Here is a 26,472-nt window from a genome sequence, read left to right on the forward strand (position 1 = left end):
TCGCCGCATTTTTGTGTGTAGTTTCCGTTATGAATATATATATATATATATGAAAATATATAAAATATATATATATATATATATATGAAAATATACACACATACACATGCCTACATACTAACATTCATACACTCATATATAAATACGCACATACAGACATACATACCTGTATACATATATACATACATACATGCATACATATGTACATACACGCACATACATTACATACATACATACATGCATGCAGGCATACAAACAGAGAGACTACAGACAGACATACATACCTGTATACATATATACATACATACATGCATACATATGTACATACACGCACATACATTACATACATACATACATGCATGCAGGCATACAAACAGAGAGACTGGCAACAGACAGACAGACAGAGATACAGACGGGCAGACAGACAGACAGATAGACTGGCATGCAGGCAATCAGGCTGGCAGGCAGGTAGACCAACAGGTAGGTGGGCAGACAAACACTAAGACAGACGGACAGCCGGGGAGACAGACAAAGAGACAGCCGTCCCGTAGGCGGACTGACAGGCAGGTGAACGATGGGCAGATGGATATAAGATGCCGTGATATTTAGCCAGCTAGCCACATATTTCAGGCGTAGGTAGGATTAGTCTAGTGGAATATGTAATCTGCTAAGTTGCGAGAATACGAATATAGATTAGAATGTTCTCCGGTTTGAGTGCATGCGCGACGAATGGTAACCTGTTCGCGTAAAATGACTTACCCCGCCCAAAAGTGTTTCGCACCTTAGAAAACTGAGCACATAATTCGCTCCGTTCAGTTGAGTTCATTTCTGTTTAGATTAGTTGAGTTTAGCCGAGTTGAATTGCGTTGAGTACACTTTAGCTGAGTTCGGTTGAGTCCAGTTGGTTTATGTTTAGTTCGGTTCAGTTAAGTTAAATTTAGTTCAATTCAATTCATTTAAGTTCAGTTCAGTTTTCTTCCGATTTGTTTTTCAGCCCGTTAGGTTCCCCCACTTAACTGGCCTGGGAACTGAATTCCAGGCAACTCTAACCCGGTCACGACAACATGATGATTTATTCAGATAAACAGTGACGCTGGAAATTCGTGTATAGCTGTTTCTATATGTCGAAACAGTTCTTGTGTCCGACATTGCTAAGGAGGTTAGTGAAGTAAGATTTTACCAGCAATTTTGATCGAAAATATGAGCACTGGTTTTCAAAATTACAAAATTGCGACGATCATGTATCGACCACCTTGACTTCCAGCCAACAGAATCCTGGATAAATCACTGTGATAGAACAGTAAGTAGACAAGGCCAACATAATACTCCCACATTCGTGAACGATATCTGTTCCAACCAGAACCGTATATTAGCATCGAAGATCGTCAACATCTGAAACAGCTCGTTCTCGAAGCAGCAGTATTTTCGATTTAATCAGGACTGCTCACAAGGCTGCTTTAGTTTTTAGACAGCGCATGATCAGCTGTGCTTTTCTTGGGGCCCATCGCGTCGGCGTACCTCCAGGGTTCCCCTCAAACATTTGTTCCAGTTGAGCATTCAGATGAAGCGAGCCACCGTTTATGAGATTTAGCTGCATTCGTTTGTGACCCTGCTAAAATTAAATTCTTTTGCACCTGGAGGCATTTATCAACATCTGTCCAGTTCTGGTTCATGTAGTAGTAAAGCTTGAAAGCGACCAACTGGTGAGCCCACGGTGAGCGGAATTGGTCATATAAATACTACGTATCGTACTTAGAGGAGATTAGAGTTTCAATTATCTCCTTCGTGGCTGACAAAATTCGCGTATTCTCCAGTGCCAGCGAACACTTTTTTATTAAAGTGCATCTAAGTGTTGAAAATTCAGACATGCTCACACTCATCAAGACATCATAAGTACTTCTTAATCGTAGACCCATAAACCGCTTCATTTCAAGTGTGCCTCACTGACAATCTCCCTCCAATTTTTTTCCCGGGAATGCTGAATTCTGTTTTGGAATGTAGGACGAATCATTCGTGAGCACACTTTGAAGCATTCTAAGTCATTCGCCTAAAACGTCGCTTGATATGTAGGGTCCTCGGTCCTTTTTATGCGTCCTTTCGTTCCCATGACTAGATTGACTTCCCAGCTGATGTATTGCAATCTGTCAGTCTTCCGGTTTCCCAGGTAGCCCAGCGCATAACTCGTGGAATGAAGCTGTGCAAATAAAATGAAATGGACATGGTTGCTAACGTGGTCTTCTGCCGTTACAAAACGTGCGTTTGAATCAGACACACTGCTCAATTTCAATGTTTCTCATGTTCACTCTAAACGTGCCAGAAATGCATCGTCAAACTTGGCTCCATACACTTCGCTTCGGTTCTCATACAACCATCCAGAAATTCATTGCATGGTTAGTTGAAGTCGTCGTAACCGTGTCAGTTTGTCCAACAATCATACTGGTTATTGTGATTCCTCTGGTTTTGCAAATTTTCTTACAACACTGGCAACCTGATTCTGTAGTGCTACTCATATGTTCGCTGAATACTCTTCAACAATGCACCACCTGTCTCCGCTTTCAGTTTTCACTAGATAGGCGTTCAATTTGGTGTCCACTTAAAACAAGGTTAATAGGAAATTGCAGGCATATAAATCAAAGGCGAATCAACGCCGCCGAGTAGTTGCGTCCTGACGGTTGACTTACAAGTTCCACAGATGTCATTCTTGGGAACAACGTACGAAATCCTTCCGTACTGGATGGTCCTTTTGCTTTTGTTGGACGTGTCAACCCGCAAGCTGCGACGAAAGTTTTTCTGTGAAACGTGAGCTACAATGTACAAACAATCTCACCCTGCACAGAACCAGATGTCGTTTGAAGCTTGGTGACATCCGCTCGGGTCACTGACGATGAGCTACCCAAAGACAATAGATTTATTGTCCCAGCTACCATTCGTGTTGTGACTCCATGTACTCAGCAGTCTTCAGACTTAGCGCTGGATCATATTGTAAGGGATGTGTTCCATCAGAAGTGTTCACTGGCACCTTACGACATACGTACAAAACACCGGAATCTGGAAATCCACGAACCCTTCAATTTAAGTAGCCATATGATTGGTTCGGTTAACCACAGAATTTAGTGATCGTTCAGGGCAGGTTATCACCACCAACTGTTAGTCCCATTTCAGTGCCTGGTACCAGGAAGAAATTATTGAAAATAGCACAAAACACCTTTACTCCGTAGAAGCGAATGGGGGGAGAATAACAGTAACAACTTCCGCGGGCGTTATGAAGGGCGCTATTAGGAATTGATCCAGACTGACAGATGGGTGTTAGTGAACACCCATCAACAACGATCGTGCACATATGAGATGCATGTACGCTCATCACATTCGGTCGTGCTTCTAGGGCATGTATGAACACTAATCGGCACTTGCTGAATTGACTGAATGATTGACAGACCTGGATACTTGCCGGGTTTTTCTGTTCAGATTTTGGTGAAGTTTTCACGGTCTGCGTAGGTTCCGGGCACGTTAAGGTTACATTCAGGAATCTGATCCTTAAACACGAAGACTGTCATTCGCACATTGAACTGATTTTGAAGGGGACCCAAATTAACTTAGAAAAATTTCTTGTGTAGACAGGTGTCTTCCAGATGGATTGTGAATTAAATAATTTCAAGCATTACGTCCAGTAGGGAGTTGGTTCATTCCTTTCTGTAGGCAAATTATTCGTGGCGTTATTTGTGTCCCCAAGATAAATTATGTAAGCTTTGCAGCACCTGATATTGACTAGAAAGCCCCATGCAAGAATATAATTGTCGGCCTAATCAAAATTTTCTAGATGAGCGAAATTTGAATAGCCAACTCGTATCCTTAGTCTTTAGGTCAACTAGCCTGAACGAACTCCCTCGGTATTCAAAAGAGGAGACGTAAGTTTGAGCAAGACGCAAAGAACTTGACATCTCACATTCTGCCCGAGGATGGCTAGGACACGGTATGCAGTTTTATGATATTTGGCCGGATCAAAATTTCATGGACAACCAAGGTGTGAATTGACATTTTGTATCTTCCAGGTTGGGGTTGATTAATGTGAATGCCGCCCCTCGTTACCCAAAAAATAGGAAACATAATATTAAGCAAGACGCAAGGAACTCAACATGTCATATTTGGTTTCGCATGAGTAGTGAAAAAGTAGTGAAATAAGTAGTGAAATAAGTTAGAAACTAATGGTAGACCTTGAATACCAACACACTCCATACAGGTGTCAAGGGTTCAGAAGGGTATACATGATAAGGGAGGCGAACATATCCTGATCTCATCTAGGAGCGAAGGGCGGGAATGCGCAACTGGCTCGTTGGCGTCTTTGTATAAACGTGGGATATATTGCTCCAGTATATTACTATAGTCAGAGGTGTTTCTTTTCTTCCTGCCATCTGCTGTCGGGAAAGAATGACGTGTGGACCTGTTTATATGTTGATATGAATGAGAGTATGCTTCGGTCCCACCGTGAATTTGTCTATTTACCGCTTCATAAGAGCAGGTACGGTTTCCGTTTGGTCAACATGCAAGAGACACAACATGTAATATTTCGCCCAGACTGGTCGTTTCACGAAAATAATGCAAGTAATTTAACATCCAACCCCTGCAGTTTACTCCCAGGTTTTACTATTCACAATGAGAGCCAAAGAAAAACTATCAGATGCTCCCTATCGGAGTAAAATTGTCGTCACTAGTGGGATCGAGATTCCTCCGTGGTTCGGGGTTCGCATTTTGAGATTGATTATAACCTAAACTATACCTCAGAATCCTGTCCAATGATGAGTTGCTTCATCATTCTCAGTGCGCAAATGATTTGTGGAGTTGCTTGTGTCCTAAGAATAAGTTAGCTAAATATATCATCACCCGGAGATGTCCAGAACACCGTATGCAGGAATATAATACTTCACATAGTCGAATTTCGCAGGACAAGCGAAAATTGTTTTCTTTGCAGGGAAATAATTGTTTTCTTAGTTTGCAGGGAAACAAGCGTAAATGACTTCCACCGGTACTCAATTGGGGGAGGGTCGGTGTCCCAAGCCCGTCAATTGCTCCTGTCTATCAGTGGGCAGTATCTCAACCCTCGAGCTTCTTTAACGTGGCACGGGGGGGACAAATGGGTGACTGCTTTTCATTTAATAATTTTGTTACACATGGACTCCCGTAATTATGTCGCGTTGCGCACAATTTAATGGAAACATGATCATCACGTAAGCAAGCGGACCGCAATCGGTACAGCCATTTCCAAATGTCGTACTGAATGTCTACCGTTGCGAATAACGTTTGTGGTCATGGGATCCTGAAGCTTATGAATTTGGAAAATTTATCTTTGTTGGCTTGAAATTGTGAAATGTGGTAACGCTTTTGAATAGAAACATGAATTCTTTGATAAGAAGCAGGGACAGAGCGGTGCGACTGATCAAAACTTTGGTGAATAACTATAATGACCCTGCGAAGCCAAGCAACGTGGATGAATTGTAGAGTGTATCCCAGATATACAAGTCCAGATACGAGTTCATTTTTCAGCTAAAGACTCATAGCATCGTGTCACAAAATGTCGTCAGAACATCGAAGGACACCAGTGAGGCCTAAGAAATATTGTCACACGTAAGGGATGTACTATGATATTAAGAGGTCGAAAAATGGAGCAGATTAGGTAACTGGAGAAAATCTGAGGCATATTTACCTAACCGAATTGATGGAATACCATTAAGACAAGGAGGAGTTTAGCAAGAGTGTTGAAAAATAGGCTGGAGGTGTATTGATAACTGGAATGGAACAAATGGCAGAACCTGAAGTAAAGGAGCGTGATACTGGATGCAGGATCCCCGAAGCCGATATTTTGCAAATGATGCGAAATTGTCCTGATGTCATCTTGATTGGGGGGTGAGAATAGGCACCGGGCCCTTTTGCCTCCTTGTTTAAACGTGGGTTAGATTGCTTCAGCAGATTACCATAGTCAGAAGCGTCCTCTTTGCTTCTTTCCATCTGCAGTCAGAAACGAATTACGTGTGAACGCGTTTAGATATTGATGTGAATGATGGTTCGTTTTGGTCTGGTCGGGAGCTGTATATTTTACCTCTTCAAACGAGCCAGTACGATATCTCTTTCCTACATCCTGAAACCAATTCTTTTGAATTCCTCTATTTCGCTGAATGTCAAATTGAGCTTAATGCGTTGATCCGTTCGTCAGTTGGACATTGCCTGAGAGGGTGCGGCATCGAGTTCTCCTGGATCATTATGAAGCCTTCCGGTACTCTATTTATTCCTCGTTTCATTATCTCAGACTTTTTTTACAAATACTCTTCCGCTTCCACAAAGTCGTCCTCCTTTTGGTGCACCGTTAACAGGCAAAAATCTCAAAGGAAGAATCGAATGAGGCCTCCAGATGCTGAGTGATCTCTCGTACGACACGATTAAGAACTGTACCTACAACTACGCTATTTCTCATTCATAAAATGGAGAAGTGCGAAAAATAAACCAAGGTGCATCTCGACTGTTTGAAAACTTGGTTTGCGACATTCTGTGGGGCGGCTGATCCCATGAATTCATAGAACTCCTACATCTACAACAAGTAGAGAGAATGGAACCGACCAAGTTATTTTTCGTTCGCCGGAGTCACGTAATTCAAACATACCATACGTCATATTCATTAAATTACCACCCTCCAAGTGACCGTCGTGGAGGCACGCTCGATTGGACCGATACCAAATCACTGCAGGAATCAATGTTCACGTACCGAAAGTTGGATATCGAAAGTTGGAAAACCCTTCTACCCCCATGTGGTTTGCGATAAGCGAAGTGACACAGGCTACAACACAGATCGTGATCAAAGTAGACAGGAAGCTAGTGATGCTCCTGATTGACAGAGTAGAAATGGTAGCGCTGAGACAATGAGTGAAAGAAGTTGAATGCAAACCGTTCGTGCAAGCCGTGAGAACAGCGGTTGGATGCCGACCCGAAACCGACGGATTGTCAATTCACTCAATGCGCCTGGACCACAGTAGCATAGATATATATTAGACAATTTTTGGGGCAGAGTTTTTCACGAACGTAAATTCCCTGTTTGACCTAAAACGGTTAAAAACTGTGACAAATAATTGCGCAGTCAAGCTTTAAGTTTACCAGAGCACTACCGTGGCCGAGCTGCATGTCCGAAAGCTTCCACCATGTAATGTGCCGTCAATAGGGTCCACGGTCGCGCAATATTCCAAACTGTTTACTGGTAATGGAGATGCTTTTGAGAAAGAGCGTTTGGCGATCGCCTCCGCCATGCAGATATGTGGAAGACACACATGGCAGAAGAAGGATTTCACATCGAAGTCGATCACGAGCCCATGGAGTGGATTAGAACCACCAGATTTCTTCGAGGAGAGCTTGTGCGCTGGGCACCATAGTTGAAAGATTACTAATTGACGGTTCTGCAGGTGACAAAGAATGAGTTTCACGTGGCTGATGAGGTGTCAAGACCAGAGACTGAACATGAGGCCTTCGGACTCATGATTGGCACCAAAGGTCTCGTCGTACAACTGGATCCCGGATGGTTGATACTACTTCAACTTCAGGAGCATAGAATATGGAAGGTTGTGCTTGGAACGTCACTGATTCTGATATAGTGCTGCCCGTGATATCACGCGTCTTGAAACGGAAGCTGTTAGTTTTGAGCGCTTCGGGATGGCAAGCACAGCCTGTACCAAGACGTACAACCTACTTCAGTGGAGGGCCTACTGGTCCTCTTCGTACTGGATGATAGAAAAGGTGATGGATCACGTGGAGTTCTGAAAGCGGTACCAACGAATGAAAGAGGATGTGACCGGGTCAACCAATCACATGGAACCCACTCTCGCCTCGGAAAAAAGCGAGCTATGGTCCACTGAAATCAAGGGCCCCTTCCATCAGCTGTCAGCGGCTGTAAAAATTAATATGCAACAACAAGGAGCGGAGTAGTAATGTGTCACATCGTGGCCAAATATGGGGTTCCACAAATTAGCCTAACTGATTAGGGGCCTTGTTTTGAGGGCCAAGAGTTGAGATGTTGCTAGCAGAAGCACGATTTCAGACAGCTAAGGACAGCGCCATGCTGAAAGCACACAAATCATTGACCGAAGGCAATAACCGAACGATCAGAGTGTTGCTTGCAGCTAAATGAGGTACCTGATGCCTAGGGTGTTGCTGGCTCATTGTCCGGAGACAAACGTTCTGCCGGCCACTACCTAATTTCCCGATCAGCCAGAAGACACTGGTATCGACCGTATATTAGCATGAAGAAGAAATTGTCTGTGGTCGGCTGTATGACAGGACAATGAGCTGACAACACCCTCAGCATTCTTGAGCTCCTTTGGTCGCCAGAGACTCCCTGATCGTTCGGTTATTGCGTTTTGTTGCACCATTTTGTGCGAGGGGTATGGTGTGGTACTTAACTGTCTGATATCCATCTTCTGCAAGTAAGTCCTCAACTCTTCGCTCTCAAAGCAAGGCACCTTTCAGTAAGGATTATTTTTGGAACCCTATAGTTGGCCACGATATAATGCATTACTACTACGCTCATTGTTGTCGCCCATCTATTTGATAAGGCTACCGCCTAGACACATTGCGGTAAGTGTTCTCTCACCATTAGGATGTATAGATTCCCACTGGATATCACCTGAATGAGGCCATAACGTTAACCGAATGGGCGTATCCGCTTTTTTTGAGGAAGATATAATTAGTTGTCAATCACTCGCCGTTTAGCGGTGAGTCGTATCCTGGGTGTCACATTTTGACATGCTTGTTTGCGACGTTGATCGTTAGAGCAACCGATTGGAATAAGGAGAATGCGGTCGACAGCTAGTTGAATCTGTATCGGAAATTAGCTCGATGAAAGCCATAGCCAATGTAACTTGACTTATCACAGCTGCATAACAAAGTTACAGTCCGAACGAACAAGGAGCCATGGCCGATGTTTCGCAGTGATAAAGGTCCACAAGTTGTTTTGCGGCCGCACATTTATTTTAATTAATGGCCATGAAACAATTATCCGTGTTGTGATCTTAAAAAGACATGCCCGTCTATTACGCTAATTGACCTCAAATTGGAGCTACTTTGGTACTCGGTTATTTCCTTAGCATTTAATTTAAATCTACCGGCAATCCGGTCAGGTTGATGAATTATCAAGATAAAATAGGCTAACGGACCAAGAAGATTCAGTTGTAGCTCATAAGTCATCTGAACTAAAAATTCGATTTACACTGGAAGCCCTCAAGGGTTCTCCAATCACTTTTACTACGATGCGCAAGACAACCACCCAGTATCCGCTGCGAAGTTAAGTAAAGAAATATCACCTCTCAAAGTTGCAACCAAACGTTGAAAGCAAAGACTTGCAACAGCTCTATCAAACACGACCGTCAACTTCCCTTGTTGATGGTTGTTTATTGTTCGCAAACGCGCTTTCGTGCCAGAATAGCTGCAAAGGCTTGTTCTGCATCGGTTTTATATAGGGCATGCTGGGTGAAATCATTGATCTAAATCTGTGTTTATCAACCTCATATAGAGATCCTTCGTTGCCCACAAGCCTGCAGCAAAATAGGAATTCCAGGACGATGAGTGCAGGACGTATACTACATGTATGCTGTTTGAAGTCTAGAGAATACAAGCACTATATTTTTATATACACAACCCTCTTCACTAACATTCAGAGGGAATGAGGATTCAATAAATACGGTGTAAAGAACGTCAGATCTCTGGAACAAATTTCAGAATGCCGATAACTTTGAGAACCATTCAAACCACACAGAAATCGCAATAGAGAGAACTTCAGACGACAAAGCCAAGCCAGGTGATGACTGGAAGCTGAAGAAATCAATCAGACGAGCGCCTTAGGGATTATGATGTCAAGCACCGGGTTCAATTACTCATCGTCCACATCGCATCTGTTTCATGATGAATTTACTGATCCAGTAGAACTTTGGACACTTAAAATCCATGATGGATCAGGCAATACCACTGAGGTGGTGTGGTGATGATGGACGCTTCTACGAATTTTGTTTGCACTTTAACGCTAAATGCCAAAACTACCCGAATCAAAATTGATATGGGTTTTCCGGACCTTTGAACTTCGAAACCCTGCTCACCCTTGATGGTATGGTGTATGGAACCACGGAATGTAGTGAATGGCAAAACTTCTGAGGTGCTGAAGCTATCAAAAGAAATTTCTCCATGTCCAAATTCTTATTCGGAAAATTCTTTTCAAAGAATTGTAAAGCTGCGTTTTGAACAATCCTTTGCATTTTGTTGGGAGAAAACCCCACTTGATCAGTCTGGTTGAAGTTCCTTAATTCGCTCATCGAAAAACTAGGTAAAAAATTGGCCAAGAACTCCTGATTAGTAGTGTGATAAAGTCTCCGTTAGGTTGGCTATACCGACAATCATTCTGTAATCACGATTTTTTGAAAAGCTTTCTGCGAAAAGAAAAATAATGTTTTGCAGTGAAGTGACTTGGTGTTTGCTCATCGCAATCGTTCTAGCTGCTTACTCGTTCAAGCGTGCAGTCAGGCAACCTGGCGACGGACGCACAACAAGAGTGCCGTTAACAGTAATGGCCAGCCATGCCTTGCAGCATCTCCAGCTTGATTTGTTTTCATGATATTCTTCGAAAATATGTGACGGTTGCGAGAGATTTTAAGGTCTGTGTTCTGTAACTGGGAACCCTCAATAGACTATGGATTCTGATTTTCAAGATTATCTTCCATTCTCCGGTCTCTGTTGAAGATGTGTCCCTGTTGTCGCTTTTGGGCAGTTGTTGTTGACAAACATCCTCTTGCAAATTTGCAACTTAACAAAACCAAAATCACCTGTCAATAACACTGATTATATTTGCATGGCTCACCTTAAAATGTCGCGAGCAGATTACGTCGCTTTGCACCATCTTACGTCATCCTTGGTCTCCTAACCCATATATTATATAGTGCTTCCGTAGTGAACTTTAGGCGTAGTTAAGTGACGTGATAAAATTTGGTGATGAAATGAGTTACAAATCTGTGTGAATATGGACAGTTCTTAGTTTGGTGATAGGACTAGTTCCAACCAAAGTCAACATTTATGCTACCGCGAAATAATCTGTGTAAAGGTCATTTTCGCCACGTTCCTCCAAAATTCAAACTACTTATCCTTCAACCATCAACTCACTCAATAACTGTGATACATGAAAATGGTAGACACTGTTTTGGTCGAGCGATATCTTATGCAATTGTGGAATGCTTCTGGCATTCACTTACGGGGCGAAATGTTGATTAATATTCACTGAATAGTTCTCTTTTTGTCAACGGTCGGAAGGTTTCCCGTGCACCTCCCTTGTGGAGGTAATTGCTATCAACGGTTATGCTAATTCGGTATTCAGTGTTAGACACTGATCAATCTCGAACCCTCTTTAGATGAGTTTTTCAACCTGTTCCACAAATATGCTTGGGTCGATACCGCGCAATATATCATGATATCACTGATATCATGAGAAATATTTGACAGCGGCTTTAGAGGCTTCTTCTTGGAATTGAGGGATGCCTGTACCAAACAGCTGAGAATCGTTGTCAAGCCACTTTATTTTTACTGCGAATCATCACAAGCGTGCATCTCACGAAACTCCAGGTAGCTTCGGACCGAACGTGACGTCCTGGCTGGTGGACACAGCAGGTGTGAGAAATCTATATGGTGTTTTATTTTTTCTGGCAGCGGTAACTAGTGGGATTGGCCAATCCATAGAGTGTTCTCACCCGTGATTTCCATAAATCCAGATTTACCTTCGTATACATTCCGAATTTCTCAAGTTTGTGGAAGAATAATAGAGTGGTAATCCCTGCAGGCCCTAATCGGTTACTTTCGGAACTCGGTCGGCCACTAGAGATATCGTCCGATTCTTCATCTGGGATTTTCGTCCATCCAAATTTCGTAGAATCAGAGCAGTTATATTAACGGGGTATAAATCAGTTTTCTTTGGGTTGCTTATGGTCGTTGTCTTATAGTCACTTAAAACACTTACGAACTAGCAAATGACGTAATCCGTGCTGCTGCTATACAGTGGCCTGCCTCAATTAGACAGGATGTTTACCGGATTCAAACAGCATCTGTGTAGGACATTTCGAATATCCTATTCCGCTTTTTACAAGAAAGGTCCATCGCAGTTGGGGAGTTTTCATGTCGTGTTAGGCGCAGATGGATTGTGATGTAAAGAGTTGTCCTAAGGAAAGACATATGTGAATCATGTTAATCATCCGTCACACGGCATCTACTCGGTGGCGTTGATTCGTCCTTTATTTATCCGTCAGCAATTTTCTTATCGGCCTTGTTCTGAATGAACAATAAACTGTTCGACTATCTATTATAACCCCGAAAGCCAAAACCTGTAGTTAGTTTGTTGGAGAGCATTCAGCGACATTCTGAGTAGCAATAGAATATGAGGTCGCTAGTGTCGTAATAAAGCAGTTGCGATTCTGGGCCGCCAGCTTGATGGAAAAAACAGCCCATGTATTGTAACGATAGCAAAAAACGATGCGGACCATTTGCGATTCAGTATATTTTGGCAGACACACACATTATGCGTGTCCGTTAGGAGCGGACACTATGGAAAGACTGCATCCGGCTTTGCACAGCTCCATTACATGAGCGGTGCGCTGAGCTACCTCTGAGACCTGAAGGCATAGAGACAACAGAATCTCAGTCAAGAGGTCAATCTATTTCTGCAAACTAAAGATTTACCACGCATACGACGCACCTTGGATCATACTTTTCCAACACAGTTTTGGACCAATGCCTATGAAAGTTACCAAAGAAACAGGAAGGTGTTCACACCAGATTTTCAATAAAGTGCAGCAGCAGAAGCCAGCATTCCTGAGAAAAATTGCCAAATATGCTAAAGAGTGGGGAATATTGTCAGTGAGACACACTGTCAAGCGGATATTGCACGCGGATTTAAAAATGTTACCTATGGGGGATGTTTTCGAGCATCAGCATATCTGAATTTCGGACAATTCGAAACATCTCAATATAAACTTTCTCACTGCTAGCAGAGAACACGCGAAAGCCTCTAGCTTCGTGGTAGATGAGTGAAATTGTTTGAACTCCAGGAAACAAAATACGTAGTACTATAGTGACCGGTTTCGCCCGGAGTGAAGCTCGGAAAGTAGTGGCAGCCCACAATTCCAATCAACATCATATTTCTTTTGAGCGAAGCTCCCAGGAAAACAGACAAAAATGATTCCAAATGAACCTCACCACTGACGCATGTCTTCAAATGAATGCTCAAATGAAACGAAGACTCAGTCAATGCGCCCAACTTGTGAGCCTCGAAAATGGCAAGACGGGTCGCCTGCTGTCCAAAACCCTTCACCAACCATTTGAATAATGCAATTTAGGGTGATAACCCTGCTCTGCAAACAATGAGATATTTGAAATGGTGACGAATGTCCACGTTAAGATGGGATCTTGGTTGCACTAGCAATCGATCGTGAATGTTAAGGAACAGAAATCTACTGAGACGGTTTTAGGAATCAGTATCGGTCAGCGAATGTCCACGTTAAGATGGGATCTTGGTTGCACTAGCAATCGATCGTGAATGTTAAGGAACAGAAATCTACTGAGACGGTTTTAGGAATCAGATATCGGTCAGAATAATTCGCTTGTTGATAGTTTACCAAATTTATAAAAGTTAGTCATCCTGACAGAGAACCGGCCGGGTTTTTTGGACGCAGCCCTTATTTTCAGAGAACTTCCTCTGGAGAGAATGGTTTTTGTGGGTTGCATCAACATGGCTTCGAATCACTTGGAACAAGAGACAAAGAAACATTGAAACAAAAATATCATTATTGACGTTAATAAGAATACCAATAATTTCAGCCGAAAGAGCTGGCGAAATGTTGCTCCATCACATACATGCGGAGCCTTCATCACGACTGTCGCGTGTCACTTCCGGAAACAACACACATTCGTGGTGGTCTGTTAAGACCGGCTGGGGGTCCACTCATGCCGGAAAGTGCAAAATGGCCTCTTGAACGAGCTAAGCAACTAAGCAGAACAAAACTCAACTGAGCTGTAGTCGGACACCTTTATTCCCTGCCGTCAACCTTCTTGTATTCACATTTTCACTCCAGTGGATAGGAGATCATATTGCAGATCATTTCGGATTGTATATATGTTGACTAAATGAAAGAATTTCCCACCTTCTATGATTCAACCTGGTGTTCCGGGGCATAGACGTTAACTGGCTTCGGAACATAACCCACAAGTTGTTGAAAATTATCTTTCGCGATCAACGTCAAATTTCAAAAAACGAACGGCAGAGCCGGTGATGTGGGTACCAGATTTGCCCCGGAATACCCCTCTGTGTTTCCGTTTGGTCGGATTTCAACTAGGAGTTCTTTGAGACTGCTGCTGATGCCAAGAGGAAATGCATTGGCAAATAATGTACGCATATTTTGCACACTTGTTTGCATTCACAACGAGGTCAAATCACTCGCTGTATTGTGGAGCACTACGTCTGGAATTGATCGACTAGTGCCTTGAAACACATGTGCTCATCGTTCTTGGTCAAGCTCTTTACCGTTGGCCAAAGGTGGGTTATCACGTCCATAATGATGCCGTGAAGCTTTTCTTTGACGATGTGGCCAAGCTGAATAAAGCCAAATGCATAGTAGTTGGAGATTATCGACGGACTATGAAAGATTACTTNNNNATATATATATATATTTGTGTTTTTGAATTTTTGATAAATCCATTAAGGCACGAGCAGTAACACCGGTTTGGGATATGAAGTTGACCCTGACCAGTTCGTTGATTGTGGGAAATGGTAGGTGCCTTCGCTTAGCAGGGGTACCTGTGGCAATATAGATTCGGATGGTGGAAGACGTTTCTGTCACTAGGGTGATTGAAACAACCGACTTTAAAGAAACCCAACTTATAAGGCTGACAGTAGACTGTGGAGTTGTCACTGGGTTCCCTGAACATATAACGGCATAAGTAATGCCTGCTGCAACATACAATTACAAATATCAAATATGGCGCTGCAACCTCATATGGGTGAATCAGTAGCTCATATTGGCCTTGGAAATTTACAACTGGGAGATGCTCCATCTCCGAAAATATCAACGAACAGGGCACTGTCAACCAAGAGAGGGTCTTGTTGCACATAAAGAGCAAGAGGTCTACAATGCAACCGTATTACCATATTTGTGTACCACGTAATCGACTTGAAGGATCCGATCGATGGATAAACATCACGTTAGAATCTGCTTCATGAACACTAGTGTACGGAAATGATGCTCACCGACCGACTCATTTATCAGTTCGTCTAAGCCTGCTCGTTTAGGTCCTTGTGGAATTTCAGAATTTCACTGAGTGAATTCCTGCCGATAGGCCTGAAGCGCAACATTCGATTTCCTGGCGTACATTTCGAATGAGCGCTTGTTAGTACTCGCTAGTTTAGGAAGTAGTGAACTTTCGTGTGTTTGTTGGCTGTCAGCCATTTCAACACACAAATCAGTTTGATGTTAAAATCGTGCTTTTCGTCAGTATGGGACCATAAAATGAACGAACTCATTTCATCATTGTTTTTATCAGAACAAGTTTTGAAACCACACAAACTATTCGGTACAAAGTACAAATAGTCACCACTGCACTGGTGTGTACACAAAAGTGGGTTTTAAGTTGCCATGGAGCTTGCACCTCCGACTGAATCATTTAAATCAGCTAGGTAGTTCACCAAAGGCGTCGTTCAATTGAATATTTTTAACTTGATACGCAACAGGATGAGTCTGTGATGGGCCTACATCGATCATTCGTATCCGTGATTTTGTGCACTTTTGCTTTTCGCCACCTAGCAGAACTTTCTCATTCGATTGCATATTCCATCCTTTCAGTGAAGACGATCTGTGCTGATAAACCGAGAAGCAATTTATAGATGTCTGCTCTTTATTGGGAGTCACAGACATTGCACATCTCTGTCAAGCAGTGAATGACGAATCGGCGACCTGTCGACCAGTGATTGAATGCTTGATCCTCCGACAGTAAGGGATTGATCAGGTGAATGCCCTTTAATGAGACAGCACACAGCGTCATTCATCGTTCAATCTCGGGAAACAACATCACATTCAACTGCTCCTCGAGTGATAAATTCTCAGATGGGAGCTTTAGTCAACCTGTAAGCCCATTCTTTCCCTGAGCTGCTTGTGGATGATTCATATAGATTTAGGTTCTTTTAAACCCGTAGCACAGATAGGTAAAGTGCACAAGGTACCTTGTGCCATTGGTTGGTTATTCAAAAAATGTCACCGGCTAAGGTTGCCTTTCTAGGTAGCTGGAGTGGCCGTCATGCTGAATTTCGTCTATGGACCTTGAATCCCTAATTCAGCTATTTACGATCTTGACCGTCACCATTCAAAAGTAACGAAATGCGAATTTCATTTCGACAAATAAACTCATTTTCATAACACTTTGATTTTTCACAAGTAACTCGACTGAATCTCTGCATGACAGCTTGTGTCTCACCACCTTACCGTACTCCATCACATGAGTATCAGTTGTCCTCTTTTCCACCTCCTCGTACTACAGATCCAGTGAGCGCTTCCTTAGGTGATTCTGTGGGCGGATGAGAGATATTGACAAAACAGACGGGCCAGTTTGCGCAATTTCAAGGGAGATCCGATGTGGGCAAAATTAGTGATGCTACTACTGATAAACCAGTGATCACTCCAGTGTTCCAGGATACCATATACATTCCACACAAGTTTTTCTTAGAATGACAGTCCACAATAGGCACGGAGTACGACACCGTACTTGGCAGCCAGTAATTGGACACGCGTAACACATGGTCCAACCAAAATGGCCTACAATATTGGATGAAAGGAATTATCGTCTGCTAAGGCAATAACTGAATGCTAGTCGTTCTTTATTAGGCAGTGTACGCGAGAAAATCAAAAGACACAAAGGCGTTAACCTGATGCCCGAGTGAATGTGGGTTGCCCACAAAAATGCTGCACACTGAGTTTTGTGATTCATTTCGACAGATTTTTTGGAAGAAATGTTCAGGAAATTTATCGTCATCATCACTATGTGCATCAGCATCAATCTTAACAATCATCAGATTTAACCTCTGAAACTGTTGCTCGAGTGTCTTTCTTTCAGATGCTTATGGGTGCGTATCACATGACCCAGCCAACTTGGCTAGTAAAACCTTCATTAGGGGCGGGAAGTCGAAGTATGGGACGACGCATACTGCTTATAAATGACAGAAAACTCCGCTGTGCCAGGACACACTACACATATGCATGTTAAGGATTTGAAGCTCTAGGGCAATCATCATCTTCATTAACGTCAGCATCCGTGTTCAGCAATAACGCTTCCCTGAGCGCATTCGGAACTCATTACAAATTGTATACAAAATAAAAGAATCACAGTGAATGAAAAAGACCGAGAGTTCATAGATGCGATAGTATTTATTGACTATCGAAGATACCTGTCTCTACCATCGTCCAAATATTCACACTTACTGAGACACTATGGCTAACTCATTAGGATTACTCAAACTGACAGATTTATCTACACTAGTTTTGATCAAACTCACGTATTCCGGATCCGTAATCGAGGCATTCGAGTAACCGGTCGCTAGATAAACGTCGATAGGCTTGTCATTACAAATGGCGTTCTTGGTTGTCTTAGGCTGACGCTGCCACGTAGAGTGCAGGTCTGAGAGTTTCAGAAAAGAAAGCGAATGGATCTCTTTCAAGGAATTGCAGAATAGTGAGGTTTAATATCGACGAACTGATTCTGTAACTCACAGGACAGTGAGGCTCCAAGAATTCGAAAACAAACACAATAATAAGAGGGTCTCTGAAAAATCAATGGCAGAACGACATGGTTTTCAGGCTTCTTGGGATCAATCAGAAAGGCCTGGTCTTCGAATTTCGCTCAGTCATTAGGAGACGGGATGGAGCTCGTCAAACATGTTTCGGTCGGGCCTTCCAACCTACATCAGTATGTAGATATATGATATGATTATTTTCTCTGGTGAGACTACCGTCACAATATTCCACTAAAGATAACGGTCACTTCAACGGTATTATACCTGCTGGTTGATCCGTGTAAGTGTACTTTTTATAAGAGACCCATGATCCATTCATAATTTACAAATACGGCGTTGAATCCAGCAATGGGGGTTGCTGCACATGGAAGCCAAAATATCACAGGTGTTACACCGATATTACAGTAATTTTTGCTAACCAGATGAAACTAGTTTAGCAAACAACGTGACCATAATCGATTAAGGTCGGATGTTGTTCAATATCCGGGTAGAAGCTTCATGCAACTAACCAGATTCAACCTGCATTCAAGGATCACAAAAGAGCAAATATGAACCATGCTTGCAACTTGGTTTCGTTGTACTGGTCAACGCGGCATTTTAACCACGTATGACTGAATTTCCGGACAATATTTCTAAAGGTACCCACGACAGCCAGACAAAAATTACGCAAATTATTCCTCACATTTGGAGGAAGAATATGGCAAACGCAGAACCAGAGGAGCAAGCATCCATGTAATGCACCAATTCGTTAAACTTTTTGGTTAAATACATGTTGGCGAGTATATCTTTGAACTCCGCAGCACTGAGCTGTAGTAAGGCATGAAAGTCAAAATTTCGCATGACCTCGAACGATTATAGCTGAACGAGTAATGAGTCTTTGGAAATACTGTCCACTGGGATCAGTTGAAAAGCGACGCCGAGTGGGTCTTGCTTAGACCTTCTGAACTTATTTTTGAACATCCGGTTCAACGTCCTTTGTTGGCATGAAATATCAGTGTCACCATGTCCTCTGTAGTTTAAGTTATCTATTCTAGTGACAGTCAGTGAATCTCCACTTGAAAGGGCACACAAGCACCAACGACAGAGTCATAAATTCGGAATATTGAGTGGCCGGGTTGAGCGGTGGATTTTCAGATAACTAAGAGTGCTAATTTCACGGATTTTTTAGTCATTTCGACATCTCATCCGCTGTGATCATGTAGATAGGTTTGATTTCAAAATGAAAATGTCTACAATGATCAGGAGCCAGATGACTAGCCTCAGTAAAAATAATGGTCGCCACTATGGTGAACCTGATCTTGATAAGAGTAAATTGCAGCATTAGTCGTGCAGATTGAAATGCAGTCCTGTAATTCAGGCCAATGTATGGAGGAATTCCTGGTCATAATCATGTTTCACGGAAATTGATGGTAATTTCCATCTTATTGAAACTGATCTGATCTAACTCTAAACACCTGTCCTTATGACAGAAGGAACAATGATTCACACGGTAAATGTTTCTTATATGTGAGTTGTCACTTGAAGAGGAAGTCACCAGTGATGTATAATCTCTCGCTTGAATAATGGGTGACGTTATATCCTGAATAATTGCAGATGAATTAGGCTGGTTGGCCGCCCGTGGCCGGACGGTTAAATTCTGCAACCTGCAGGCGCACAAATTATGATTCCCAATAAGGATGTAAAACTTGTACGTTGCCTCCCGTCTTTCCATCACAGGTTGGCTTCTCTCTTGAGGAGTAAAGGAATTGCATCTGGTCTTGTCAGGCGAATTTGGGCGGACGCGTTTTTCTTATCATCTGCACCTCATGAGTAACCGTAAACGCCAGCCTATTTGCTTATGTAATGTAAATTCGCTGAGCGATCTAAATGCATCAACTGCAAAATCATGTGAGTTGAGCGACCTTCAAGTTTGTAATGCAAAATCTATGTGATACTATCATTTAAATCACCATGGCGCGACCATCCGAATTGAGGCGACACGCCCAAACTACATAGTTCCTTTTTCATTTCTCGGTTGATGTGTAGGCCAGTTGCAACCCTTATACTCTCTCCTATAAATAATTGCGGATAATAATAATAATAACATAAAGTCATCTAAGCCTGTAAACAACGTTCAAAATATAGCCTGGCTTTGAAAAGATGTGTGCTAAAATTGGTTACAAACGTTAACAGAACGTACTTATCCGACTGGACAGGAAATACTGTGAGCAGCACTATGGCCAGTGAAATAGATGAAAATGTTGTCATCAGGACCGCTGTAACTGAACAGCAAGGTTAAAGTTGTCTTGAATTGTAGCTAATTAAGTAGCGCTCTTGCGCATGGGAAAGCACAAAAAAGGCCGACGAAATAGGATTTCGATGGTGATATATGGCTTTTGTCATAAGTTGTAGGACCCGGTTTGTAAGTGTGGTTAAAGGAAATCATAAGGGTATAAAATGTTCCGCGGTTCATTTCTGTCCATTGCGCACGATTATGGTGAGAAAAAGCGGTGTGCCTGACTTTGAGTCCTTTCCGCACAATACCTAGGCGGCTTATCCGCTGAGTTTTTAGGATGAATTAAGTGGATGGACAACGAACATGCAGGTCAAAATATTGTTTGTACGCGCTACTGGTTATAAACAGCGGTGAGTGAACAGGAATGTAACCTTGATCTTGAAAATTACCTTATTTATTGGTGAAGTTCGAATAGAGTTTCATAGCTGGAGTAAAATCCACTCAACTGCTTTGTGCATGGCCATATAAAATGGGTGTGAAAAGTCCATAATTTGACATCCGTTGGTCTTGTATCTTGACAGTGCACAACTGCGCATATCTGAATATTTTCGAAACTAGGTAGGAGTGGTGCTCGATGCCTATGATAAAATGAATTCTCCGATTTCCCCCGGCAGTAGAGCAAATCTTTATGACTGTCATCTGACAACCTTACTTGAGGAGCTTATGTACCACGCAAATACTAAACGCGCGGTTCGTTAGTCCGGAACACTGGAAGTCTGGATGTGATCAGCAAGTGCATCAACATTGTCAACCTCTGTCAACTCACCTTTTTCAACACTTATTCCGTTTTCTCTCAAATTTCTTTACCCCTGTCAGTACTTTTGCGAAGATATCCGGTTTGACGTCCAAGTGTGATCTAACTCTAAACACCTGTCCTTATGACAGAAGGAACAATGATTCACACGGTAAATGTTTCTTATATGTGAGTTGTCACTTGAAGAGGAAGTCACCAGTGATGTATAATCTCTCGCTTGAATAATGGGTGACGTTATATCCTGAATAATTGCAGATGAATTAGGCTGGTTGGCCGCCCGTGGCCGGACGGTTAAATTCTGCAACCTGCAGGCGCACAAATTATGATTCCCAATAAGGATGTAAAACTTGTACGTTGCCTCCCGTCTTTCCATCACAGGTTGGCTTCTCTCTTGAGGAGTAAAGGAATTGCATCTGGTCTTGTCAGGCGAATTTGGGCGGACGCGTTTTTCTTATCATCTGCACCTCATGAGTAACCGTAAACGCCAGCCTATTTGCTTATGTAATGTAAATTCGCTGAGCGATCTAAATGCATCAACTGCAAAATCATGTGAGTTGAGCGACCTTCAAGTTTGTAATGCAAAATCTATGTGATACTATCATTTAAATCACCATGGCGCGACCATCCGAATTGAGGCGACACGCCCAAACTACATAGTTCCTTTTTCATTTCTCGGTTGATGTGTAGGCCAGTTGCAACCCTTATACTCTCTCCTATAAATAATTGCGGATAATAATAATAATAACATAAAGTCATCTAAGCCTGTAAACAACGTTCAAAATATAGCCTGGCTTTGAAAAGATGTGTGCTAAAATTGGTTACAAACGTTAACAGAACGTACTTATCCGACTGGACAGGAAATACTGTGAGCAGCACTATGGCCAGTGAAATAGATGAAAATGTTGTCATCAGGACCGCTGTAACTGAACAGCAAGGTTAAAGTTGTCTTGAATTGTAGCTAATTAAGTAGCGCTCTTGCGCATGGGAAAGCACAAAAAAGGCCGACGAAATAGGATTTCGATGGTGATATATGGCTTTTGTCATAAGTTGTAGGACCCGGTTTGTAAGTGTGGTTAAAGGAAATCATAAGGGTATAAAATGTTCCGCGGTTCATTTCTGTCCATTGCGCACGATTATGGTGAGAAAAAGCGGTGTGCCTGACTTTGAGTCCTTTCCGCACAATACCTAGGCGGCTTATCCGCTGAGTTTTTAGGATGAATTAAGTGGATGGACAACGAACATGCAGGTCAAAATATTGTTTGTACGCGCTACTGGTTATAAACAGCGGTGAGTGAACAGGAATGTAACCTTGATCTTGAAAATTACCTTATTTATTGGTGAAGTTCGAATAGAGTTTCATAGCTGGAGTAAAATCCACTCAACTGCTTTGTGCATGGCCATATAAAATGGGTGTGAAAAGTCCATAATTTGACATCCGTTGGTCTTGTATCTTGACAGTGCACAACTGCGCATATCTGAATATTTTCGAAACTAGGTAGGAGTGGTGCTCGATGCCTATGATAAAATGAATTCTCCGATTTCCCCCGGAGTAGAAGCAAATCTTTATGACTGTCATCTGACAACCTTACTTGAGGAGCTTATGTACCACGCAAATACTAAACGCGCGGTTCGTTAGTCCGGAACACTGGAAGTCTGGATGTGATCAGCAAGTGCATCAACATTGTCAACCTCTGTCAACTCACCTTTTTCAACACTTATTCCGTTTTCTCTCAAATTTCTTTACCCCTGTCAGTACTTTTGCGAAGATATCCGGTTTGACGTCCTGAAACGGATAGAGCTGCATAATCAAATATTTCTATGACAATAGATTTCCCCACACCTATTTGACTCCCAGTGGCCGTGCGCTTGCAATCTATCAAACAACTGACACTTAAGATATGCCCCCTAACTTAATTCATACTAATTTCCCGACGGTCGCCGAATGCTGAAAACTGAAAACGTGATTCTTGGTCTGTACGTCGAGCGAAGCAAATTGATCGGGCAGGTTGCAAACGGGAGCTCTGATTGGAACCATTCACAATTCTTGATTCGGTATTCATAGGTTTTCAAGAAAATAGTCATCGCATACACTTCATAAACGACGCCCTGCATCTGGTTTCGGGCACTGGTATACGCTGCAAACCCCATGTGTTTCGTTTGACAATAGCCTTGGATTGAAAGTTTCAGATATTGAACGACGCTTTGAAGACACCTTTAATAAATGTAAGGCAGCTTGATATGTTGCAAGAGAAAAGTTTTACTCGGTCGCGGAATCATTGTGAGTTTTCTATGATCTTATACGTAAAGTTCGTTCAAGTAAATGTAATATTTTGCAATGTGGCAAAACAGATTAATCTACCCTGTGGTCAATAATTTTTGTGTGCGGGTTCCTGTTGCTTTCACCTTGTTACTCGGTGTAATGGTGCAAAAAATCGTTTGGTTTCGTTCACTAGTACATGGACTTACTTTTACGGAAGTAAAAGACCACTCCCTTGTAGACATCTTCGTGCTCGTAATCATTGAAATAATGGAACTGGCAGTGGTATTTTCTGGAAGAAATCAAAATCTAGGTCTAACCAAAAGAGTCGATAGACCCGTAAATTTCGTGTGAATTCTGTCACCAGGCTTTATGTCGAATAAATTTTCACGTTTGTGAGTGCTGTCTTGCAAGAGCTTCACTAAGTGTTAGCTGACAATCCTCAAAGCACTAATGATTTAGGAATCTTGCGGTGATCCCGGTGAGTACATAACATAGAACGCTAATACTTTTGTGCTGAATATAGAATAGAGCGAAACACCACGGGGAGCAGATTTTATGGATATATCCTCACCCAGTGCTAGTGAATGAGCAATAAAATACTTAGGAATTTTACAAGATTCTAGCGAGAACAAACTTCTCATGTCTTTTAAATGTTTATCTTTTTCATCCTGGTGATAATGAGAAGATTACCAGATTGTCCGCTTAGATATCAATATCATTAATTTCAGGCTAATGGCAAAACAACCGTACCCGAAACTTGCTATTCACCTGCCACGATATTCCAGAATGGCTGCGAAGTTATTTGGTATTGGTTGTGCTGATTACATCAGGATACTATAAGGTGTACTGTCATGAAAAGACGTGGAACGAAAAATTCCTGGTACCTCTGAAGTTACGTACAATAGCGAATAAATATCTGCCACCTAAATTCCTCCATGAATTATATCCTTCAGAAAATACGGAACACAAATGAAGCAATTTGAAGCCAAACAGCCACACATGATTTTTGCAGTCTCGTTACCGTCAGAAGGCAAACAATAAACGTGATATTTTCCTGGGATGCTTTGAAATATCGTCGTGAACCTGAGGGTATACGCGCCTCAAAACCCCCGAGAAGTGTATATGCGACATTCACAGAGCCTTTCATAACCTGCTAGTTATCGAGTAGAATTTATCCATGTTGAGGGTTGGAAGTTCTCCTGTGACTCTCTGCACAGTCCACCACCAATCGGAAAGCTTACGGCTGCAACTGGGCCCTTGGTATAAATGCCCTAATCGAAGACACCGGAATATCTTTTTTATCTCCGGGTATCGCATTGTAACGGCGAACACTACCGGTGATACACGCCACTAGTCCTCTCGAATCTCCGCGCTTTTTCGAGAACTATGAATCAATGAGACCTTTATTTTCGTGCCTAATAGTTTTAATTTGTCAGTTGATGTTTGCAAATAAACGAAATCCCAGTGGGTGGAATTCCCACTTACAGTGGTAGTATCACAACCGAAATATAAGCACCAATTGCACGTTTATAATTGATATCAAGTCACATCGGCCGTGATTTGTGACATTAACCCGGTTACTTTGCCTGCTGTAACCCGCAGAGCCAGTAAGCGAAAACTCGTACTGCTGAAGCCTTCCGCCCTTCTGCATCATACATCCGGTATTCTCACTTTTTCTGCCAGGTGGTATCCACGTAGAACCATTCTTAATGGGTGAGGACTCGATCGCCTTCCATTATCGCCAAGTGCAATACCAGCTCGATCGCCACATTCTCAAACGCTGCGAAATTATTCTTCAGTTCGTCTGTCAATCTGAATCAAGCTGCACAGTATGCTTGTTCTCTGGACTCGCCCTCTGTTTATTTTCCAGATCACAACATTGCTGAACTGATCTTTTACTGCGTTTGTGCTCGCTTTTACTTGAGTGGCTCTGGTGATGCAGAAGTCACTGGTGCTTGTTCTGGGCCACCCAGCCGAAGGGTTCCTCAGTGAATGGTTGGAAAGTGCCACCTTGCAACGGCTTAAGGAATATCCCATAAACACGCTGCCTATTAGTTATATCTGCTTATTCGCAAAGATGATTTGGTTTCGGTGAGATACGATTCCGTAAATTATTGCGGTTGTCGAAGTCACGGATTAGCGTATCCACGGCTCACTTGGGCGGCTGCGGAATGAAATAGCTACCAGTCGAGTTCAGGCGGGAGGAACTTCGGGAACAACCAAAGCCATTCTGCCACATGGCGCTCATTTACACAAACAACGAGAGTCCACAATGGCATTAGCAATACGTGGCGTCGCTCGTTCTACATATGTTTAAACATATATCGTTGCCGATTTATGTTGCACGACTGATGTACTTGAATGATTAGCGCACTTCGGCTAATCATTGGGAGGCCTTCAAAACCTAATGTTGAACAAACCTACCAGAACCACTATGGACGGACACGGGGTCTTCTGATGTTTACCCCTACTGGAAAGGACTAGCAGCAAGATGCGATGGCACCTCGCTTGTGGAATGGTGCACCAATTTAGATGCAGGTATTGAATCGTACACTGGACAGGATTTTCTCCAGGGAGATTTGTCATCTACCCGCTGGTGAAGGCTTTAGAAAGAATTGGTTGCATGTTCTACTTCGACAGTTATCGAGCTGCTGATCCTGACAAACTGGAAATCACTCCGATCGACCAGGGCGGGGAAATACGTTGTCCTGGTTTGTCTAACTGGTCTGCTTTTCGCGGGCACGGGAGAAACAATCTAAACAATATGAGTTGATTCGATGAAGCTCTGAGTGAATGTGTCTGTCACCGAGGAATTAACTGGACTTCCATTGTGACAAGAATGTTACCGGGGCCTAATTCCTGTCGCTTCAATAGGGAATTCAAGAACGGCGCCAAAGAACAGCAAGCGGGATTCCAGGCCTTTAGGGGTTGTTTGGACCACAGCTTCGAAGCTTTTCTAGTGTCAGAACGATGACATGCGTACCCGCCGGATCAAATTGTAGCGTACAGACACACTCAGTATGCGTAACCGTTTCACATACAATTTTCGCATAATTCCATGCAAACAAGGCACGGGGGAATGGGAAAATTAACCAAAGAATTGTCCCGTGTGTTTATTTCAAGTGTATACTACTTAGATTTTCCCGTAGCTAACATAGCCTAACCTTCCAGGTGCATTCGTTATGCATCTGTTTGGCGTAAAAACCGTTGTCGCCACTACGTGAGTGGGCTTTGTTGAGATTTCAAAGGCCCTATTAACTGGTTATATCAGTGTAGGTTATGGTAATGCGGAGTCCATGAAAGATTCTCAAATCGGATAAAGCTGCAAAACAAAGGTAGAGACTTTGTGG

At 42.6% G+C, this 26,472-nt stretch overlaps 1 protein-coding gene across 1 annotated transcript in view; it reads left to right on the plus strand.

Moving 5' to 3' along the window:
- The window catches only part of T265_09852 (hypothetical protein), a gene marked incomplete at both ends in the record, with an annotated part of 92,503 nt that overhangs the window by 4,767 nt on the left and 61,264 nt on the right, over positions 1 to 26,472 (plus strand). Inside the window, one exon of the mRNA XM_009176050.1 lies at positions 15,595 to 15,655. Within this exon, the coding sequence (XP_009174314.1) occupies positions 15,595 to 15,655 (61 nt within the window). The remainder of the gene's footprint in view (positions 1 to 15,594; positions 15,656 to 26,472) is intronic.

Source organism: Opisthorchis viverrini (genome assembly GCF_000715545.1).
Source record: "Opisthorchis viverrini unplaced genomic scaffold opera_v5_311, whole genome shotgun sequence".
Classification (NCBI taxonomy): Eukaryota; Metazoa; Platyhelminthes; class Trematoda; order Opisthorchiida; family Opisthorchiidae; genus Opisthorchis; species Opisthorchis viverrini.